An 8,044-nucleotide genomic window follows, 5' to 3' on the forward strand; every position below is an offset into this window, starting at 1 on the left:
CAGAGTCCGTTGCATCTTCCGTTGAGTCTACCGAGTTTGTCAAGTCTATTCATATGGTAGTCTAGTCTGATGATGAGTCTGTAAAGATTTCTAAGGATTTCAATACTGAGCCCATTGAGGGCGCATCAATAGATGTCAACAGATGTAACTTCGATTTCTTTGAATGAAATAAAAGACTCTTCTTTTTATTCGCCTGTCTCTACTTCAATTTCTGCTTCTTTATCTGATCAAATTAATAATAATAATAATCAAGACTCCCCCTCTGATGAGGATGCTAACGAAACTCCCCCTGAAATCAAACACATGATTAGGCAGGAGGAGCAGCGTCGAGCAAAACCATTCGAAGAGGAAATCGAGACCATCAATATTGGCGATGAAACCCTAATCGGGAAATTCGAATTGGCAAAACATTAACTCCTGAAGAGCATGAGGAATTAATTGCCCTATTAAAGGAATTCAAAGAAGTTTTTGCTTGGTCCTATGATGACATGCCGGGATTAAGTGAAGACATTGTTCAACATAGACTTCCCCTAATCCCAAGTGTCAGGCCGAAAAAGCAAAAACTCCGAAAAATGAAACCAGAGTGGGACTTGTTAGTCAGAGATGAAGTTCAGAAGCAGTTGGAGGTTGGCTTTATTCAATTCGTTGAATACCCCGAATGGTTAGCCAACATAGTACCGGTGCCCAAAAAGGACGGAAAAGTCAGAATGTGTGTGGACCTCAGAGATCTGAACAGAGCAAGTCCGAAAGATGATTTTCCTTTGCCACACATTGACATCTTGGTGGACAACACAGCAGGCCATGCTCTCCTTTCATTTATGGATGGATTCTCAGGATAAAACCAGATCAAGATGGCTCCTGAAGACATGATCAAGACGGCCTTCATCACTCAATGGGGGATGTATTGCTACAGAGTTATGCCATTTGGACTAAAAAATGCTGGAGCAACATATCAGAGAGCTGCTACCACTTTACTGCATGACATGATACACAAAGAGGTCGAAGTATATGTTGATGACATGATCGTTAAAACGAAGACCAGGGAAGAGCATGAAGGGGCATTGAGAAAGTTCTTCCAGCGAATTCAAAAGTTCAAGCTCCGTCTCAACCCGAATAAGTGTGTATTTGGGGTTACATCAGGAAAACTGCTGGGATTCTTGGTCAGCCAGAGAGGGATTGAAGTAGATCCACAGAAAATCAAAGATATCCAAGAAATGGTGCCTCCAAAGACCGAGAAACAGATCCGTGGGTTCTTATGCAAGGTTCAATATCTGAGAAGGTTCATTGCATAGTTGACAACGACTTGTGAACCGATTTTCAAGCTCTTAAAGAAGAATGCTTCAAAGAAATGGAACGAAGAGTGTCAAGAAGCTTTCGAGAAAATCAAGCAGTGTTTGGCTTTACCACCAGTTTTGTCCCAATCATACCAGGACAACCGATGTTGCTGTACTTGTCTGTTACTGACACAACAATGGGGTATATGTTAGCGCAACAAGACCCGAGGTCGAAGCGAGAAAGAGCCATTTACTACGTCAGCAAGAAAATGTTGGAGTACGAGCAGAAGTACACCATCCTCGAAAAGACCTGTCTGGCACTGGTTTGGGCTACTCAAAAGCTTAGGCATTATTTGTTATCGAATATGATTCTTCTACTCTCACGGATGGACCCATTGAAATATTTGTTCGAGAAGCCAGCCCTCACCGGAAGAACTGCCAGGTGGTTGTTGTTATTGTCTGAGTTTGATATCACTTATGTCACTCAGAAGTCAATTAAGGGGCGTGTGATAGCTGAACAGTTAGCTGATTCACCAGCAGAAAATAATGAATTTTTGAAAGCAGAGTTTCTAGATGAGGAGATAATGATTGTGGATGATGAAGTTTCAGATACAAAGTGGTTGATGTACTTCGACGGAGCAGTGAATAATCAAGGCCAAGGTGTAGGGGCGGTGTTGGTGTCACCAAGAAAAGAGTATATCCCTATATCCATCAAACTTCAGTTCAAGTACACAAACAATATGGCAGAATACGAGGTGTGTATCGCAGGTTTGGAAGCAGCCATAGCCTTGCACATTCAGGACCTAGACGTATTTGGAGATTCAATTCTGATCATCTGTCAAATCAACGGAAACTGGAAAACAAGAGAAGATAAGTTGATTTCGTATAATATGTACCTAGAGTCTCTGGTCAGAAATGTCAGAAATATCACATTCACTCACTTATCTAGAACAAAGAATCATTTTGCTAATGCATTAGCTACTCTGGCTTCAATGCTTGATATTTCTGCAACAATGGAGGTTCAACCATTAGAAGTAAGGCTTCAATGGGCCCCGGCGCATGTTAACGCCATTGAAATAATAGCAAGGTGTCCAGATGGCAAGCCTTGGTACACAGATATCAAAGACTTCATCTCAGGCAAGGGGCATCCGCCTGAAGCTTCAGGAAAAGAGCGAAGATCTCTTCAGAAATTGGCCTCTAACTTTGTCATCAGTGGTGAAGAGTTATACAGAAGGTCGTTCAATGGAATCCAGCTTTTGTGTATAGATGAGGATCAAGTAGCTGAACTCATAGAGCAAATGCACGAAGGAGTTTGTGGACCGCATATGAGCGGAAAGATGCTGTCAAGGAAGATTCTCAGACTTGGGTATTACTGGCCGACAATGGCAGCAGATTACTACGCTTATGTGAAGAAATGTCACAAGTGTCAGGTCTACGCCAATCTCATCCATGTGCCGCCTTCTCAGTTACTTTCTCTTAATTCACCGTGGTCGTTCTCAGTATGGGGAATACATATCATTGGGAAGATAAGTCCGAAGTCTTCAAGTGGCATGAGTATATCTTGGTTGCCATTGATTACTTCACAAAGTGGATAGAAGCTGCTTCGTATGCGTCATTGACCTCGGCTTCTGTTGCTAAGTTCATCAAAGCAAATATTATTTGCAGATATGGAGTACCACATGAACTAATTTCAGACAATGGGTCCCATTTCAAGAAGGAGGTGGCACACCTGTGTGAGGAGTTTAAGATCAAGCATCATAAGTCTTCGCCCTATAGACCTCAAACAAACGGAGCTGTTGAAGCTGCTAATAAAAACATCAAAGTAATCATCAGCAAGATGACTGAGACTTACAAAGATTGGTCGAACAAGCTCCCGTATGCTTTGTGGGCCTATAGGACATCGATCAGATCCTTTACAGGTGCAACTCCGTATTCTCTGGTGTACGGAATGGAAGCTGTCTTGCTTGTTGAACTGCGAATTCCCTCCCTGAGAGTGATGATGGAAGCTGGGCTGCCAGAATCTGTTTGGGCTCAAGCTAGATATCAGGAGTTACAAATGATTGACGAAAAGAGGCTGAAAGCATTGTACCATGTTCAGGGGTATCAACGCCGTGTCGAGAGAGCCTTCAACAAGAAAGTTTGTGTTCGAGACCTCAAGAAGGGAGATCTTGTTCTGAAATCCTTCCGGGCACCGGTATATGATCACAGAGGTAAATTCAAGCCGAAATGGTCAGGTCCATACATTGTTGACGAAGTCCTGCCTGGAAAAGCCATCAGACTCCTCGATGAAAATGGAGAAAAGCTAACAGAGCCAACAAACCTTGATCAACTCAAGAAGTACTATGCTTAGAGCACCAGAAGGCCTTCCTTGGCCGACCAGAGCTTCAAACCAAAAATCTTTTCTTAAAAAAAAAAAAAAAAAAAAAACATATCAAAAGAATCATTTGCAAAACCCTTTTGAGCTTACACAAAATCAAAACTATTCTCTTTTGAAAACCCATTAAACTAGGGGCATTTGTGCCTTGAACTACGCTCGACCTGATCCCCATCCTTTGGGGGTACGTAGGCAGTCTGGCAAGTCCAGATTCGGTCGAAACCTTGGAAAACTTACCAAAACTCCGTTCTTTCAAACCATAACCTACCTAAAAAGTCCTTTTGGTGCAATAGGCAAAGGTTTGAGGCTAAGAAAATAAAAAAATGGAGTCTGAAGACCCGTTAGATTGAAAACCCGCAAGGGCAATCTAAGCAAAAGTTAGGGTCATTCACCTGCTAAGTTGAAAACTCGAAAGGGCGGCTTTGGCAAAAATCAAGGTGTGAGCCTGCTGAATTGAAAACTCGCAAGGGCAATTCAGGCAAAAATTAAGGCAAGCTGTCCGCCAGATTGAAAACCTGAAAAGGCGATCTGGTCAGTGGCAGTGATTTCTAAAGAAGCTGAACAACTGAGGCAGACAAGACTTGTAACACAGTAATGGCATCATCAAAGTCTGAATAGTGCCGGCATGACTTGCTTTGACCTTTATCTAAACTAGGGGCATTTAAGACTAACCAATCCAAGGGGTTTAATGACCATGACGGTAATACCGAGCAGGGAATGAATCACTTTTAGTGGTATTCAAGTCACTCTAAGAGTGGTTAACCTTCACCATTTAAAATATTTGTCAGATCAAGAAGCAAGTTGAGTCTTTCTCGAAATCCAAGTCCTGTGCTTGTCAATGTCTTTTACTTGTCACTTGTTGAAGTCTGTCGCATGTCAAGTCTAAATCTCCAAGGTCTTGTATGGTCTGTACCTTTCCCAGAGCTAGGGTGACAGGCATCAAAGCAAGAATTCAGGTCTTCAGAAGATAATGTGAATCAGAACAGGGTTCAGGAGAAGAGCAGATTATTAAGCCTATGTGACAATTCCAGCAGCTGACAGAATTGAAAGAGACCTCTCAGGGAGAATTGACCTCATTGTTTTCATGTTTCCTCTACACACAGAGCTTTGTAAATCCAATATTCATGAAATGAAATATTTGTTTCCCTGCATTTGTATTGCTTTATTAAGACTCTAGTCATGGAAGTATGAAGTACACTAGGGGCATCTTTTATGACTTGGCAAATCACGCCAAGTCATAAAAGCTGTCAAATCCACAAGGACAATCAGAATAAACCAATGTCTCCAGCAAGTTGAGATGAGAGAAGCTCGATCACATCTCGAGTCAAACCTCCAAATTCCCAAGCTAAGCCTACTCTATAGTCAGCTCATCAGCAAAGCTAGTCCCCAATGGAGTCTAGCATCTACTTCTCAAAGAGTCCGCTGTCAACTTGTGGACCCCGATCCGAGAGAGGGGGGGCGATGAGGGACGAGCCCCTACGCGCTAACTGTCTCTATGGATCATCCACGTGAATGGAGAGCTCTACCAAGGAACTCTCGAAAGAATGTGCCTCTCACAGCATGAGTGGCGATATAAAATGTGAGATACCTCTCGATTCGGGGATTAACCCAGATTCGAGGCGTACCTTAAACAAAGAAGAGTCGCCATCCAAGGAAAAAGGTAAATGGGCCCTGGATCCCATACTATGCTCTGTTGCAACGGATAACCAGAGATATAAAATAGGGTTCGTGCCTGGTTACGAATTCGGAAGGTCTAAAGAGCACCTCATCCGCCCAAGTGCAAACACCTGGTCTCTTATGCCATTTATTTATTAATTTTGAAGAGTTTTGGGCGAAAGTCATATGAAATGAGAATGAATATCTCCGAGAAGACGTCTATCTAATTATGCATGTCTCGGAGAGGAAATCAAAGGCACACAAGATAAAATAAAAGAAACATGTGTCATCTAAGCATAGCTAGGTTATAAGTGACATGCCTAATGGGTGTCTAAGTTCTGATGAACAAACACATGCATGACACACCAAAAAGTATAAGGTCTGCGCAATAAAGTAAGAAAACACTGCAAAACATAGAAAATGACTCGATACCATACAACCCTAAAAACTCTAATCTATACCTAGGCCCGAGTCTTTAGATGATCTGATGTTCATCCAAAGAAGCCTACGTATCCCCGCCTCCACGAGAATCAAGGCAACGTAGTTCTTCCACCTATTCTAAGCTATCATGCCTAAGACATCTAGACATCTATCCTAGACTCGATCTAAAAGACCAGACTAGTTTTTAAAGCTTCTTGTGTGATTATTTAAATTCCAATGGATTGTAGATTTTAGGACACCCTATATGCCCTAACTAAATGCAGGTTAGCTCTAAGCTAATGCAGGTGGTTCTTATAATCTATGTGTAGCTAAGCTGTATATTCTAAGGAAAACAGTAGGATCTATCGCATCTTAGACCTAGTCATCAATTGGCGATGTGGATCGCCAACTGACCGGAAGGAGGCGTAAAACTCCTAGCTAGGACTCACTCCTAACTCTAACACAAACAAATAAAACACACAACAAACAAACAAATGAACGAGGGAGCAACTCCCGACTCAAAAACTCTCTAACTAGGACAAGCTCCTAACTCTAGAGGAAGATCTTTTCGAAGAAAACAATATTTTGAAAGATTTTTATAATTTTGAAAGATTTAAAATGCTTATTTTTAAAGGTTTGGCTGGACTTGGGATGTGGATCCCAAGCTGCACTACGTACTCCGTGGAAAGGGATCAAGCCAACGTAGTTCGGAACAGATTTCCTAACTACTTCTAATGACTCAAGATTTTTGAGATTTTTGGTTTTTCAGATGTTTTTGTTGTTTTTAAGTGTTTTTGACTCAAGGGGGACAAATCCTATCATCATAAGGGGAGGACAGACTCCTGATATCCCGCAAAGGTTGGACAGCATCCTATGCTTTGCGGGGGAAAAGAACAGAAACACAGCTCTGCAAGGGTTGGACAGCATCCTATACCTTGCAAGAGCGGATAGAAAAAACATGATACGATGAGAGGTTGGATAAAATCCTAACCCCTATGATGATAGAATTTGATTCCTGAACAAGAGGACTGACTCTCTAGACTAAGGACGGATTCCTATGCTAGTGAACTATCAAACTAAGATAAAGCTCAACAAGTAATAAGGAAAAAGAAACCTTGTGCATATTTGGCAAAGGTAAAACAACCAGCCGGGCCGGACAGCTACCTAGCCCTAGGGTGCAACAAATGTGCAACCCAATACCCATAAGGGTAAGGGGTATGTTGCCAAGCCGAGTAGGATGTTCTCCCAAAACCAAATGATGCACAAAGATGAGGTTTAGAAAGAAAAAAGAGATTGGGTGAGACTCCTAAACAAAAAGATGAGCTCCAAGAGAGGTGCTGATGAGACATGGCATGTCTCCTAAGGATAGACTCACTAATGAGACAAAGCTTGTCTCTAAAGGATACAACTTTCTCTGTCTGAGACATAGCCTGTCTCCCTGAGAGGGCTCTAGAGAACTCTTTCATTACCCTTGCAATGAATGGATTTCTAATTTCTAGGGGATACACACCATAAAGACTTGGACAAGTCTTTAAATAAATGAGAGGAGTGCTACTTGGACTAAGCGAGTCCCCTAAGGATGGGCTTAGGCTAGCGCCTTCATCGCCCTTGCAACGAGAGGGAATTTTAATATCAAAGAATTTTAACAGAAATCTAAAAGACTGTGTTAGTCTATCAAAGAGAGAAGAAAAGTCTACCAGATAATCACAAATTCCATTCTATTCTTATAAAAATAAATCAAGTACTAAACAAAGAAAAATTTTCAATAAAAACAATACACGATCTATAGCAATTATAAAATGATAAACAACATTAATTAGTCCAGACCAGCCGCTGGATAGCCTAATAAAGTAAAAACAATATCAAACACTTCAAAACCAACCACAAACCCCAATACGGGGACTCCAATGAAATCAGATGATGCCAAAGTAATCATCTGATATCAAATACACATGATAATATTTCTAATCCCGCCTTGAGATCAGACAGTACTCATGTCGATGATATCGAATAGAGTAGTCATCTGATCTCCTTCTTCCTATTAAAACAATTTATTTAAATAAAAAGGAATGAGTATAATAAGCTTTGAGATAATCTCACCTGAACAATCCATTTATTACCTATACGAGAAAGAACAAATCCTAAAATAACATACAAGCAAAACATATAAAAGAAAGCAATAATTTCAAAAGGTATTAATATATGCAACACTATAATAATTATTCCTTACCCATTTTGTCTCATCCTTTTAACTTATCATAACCATTTAATAAGAATTTAAAATAATCTTAATTAATCATGGAAATGCCAAAGAGATAAA

At 40.9% G+C, this 8,044-nt stretch overlaps 1 protein-coding gene across 1 annotated transcript; it reads left to right on the forward strand.

Moving 5' to 3' along the window:
* Positions 1–1,471: 1,471 nt before the first annotated feature.
* On the forward strand, positions 1,472–2,869 carry LOC143859431 (uncharacterized). Its single transcript, XM_077370143.1, has 2 exons — positions 1,472–1,597; positions 1,763–2,869. The coding sequence occupies exons 1-2, from the start codon at positions 1,472–1,474 to the stop codon at positions 2,867–2,869; spliced, it is 1,233 nt and encodes a 410-aa protein (XP_077226258.1).
* Positions 2,870–8,044: the final 5,175 nt, after the last annotated feature.

This window comes from Tasmannia lanceolata, unplaced genomic scaffold (assembly GCF_043159265.1).
Source record: "Tasmannia lanceolata isolate RefF3 unplaced genomic scaffold, GAP_Taslan_0.1 ptg000029l, whole genome shotgun sequence".
Classification (NCBI taxonomy): Eukaryota; Viridiplantae; Streptophyta; class Magnoliopsida; order Canellales; family Winteraceae; genus Tasmannia; species Tasmannia lanceolata.

What these genes read in the sequence shown, in the direction of transcription:
- LOC143859431 (XM_077370143.1), top strand. Translation starts at nt 1,472, where the DNA reads ATGGGGTATATGTTAGCGCAACAAGACCCGAGGTCGAAGCGAGAAAGA. An exon ending in AAAAGACCTGTCTGGCACTG is followed by an intron (nt 1,598 to 1,762) that starts GTTTGGGCTACT and finishes TATGTCACTCAG; the next exon opens with AAGTCAATTAAGGGGCGTGT.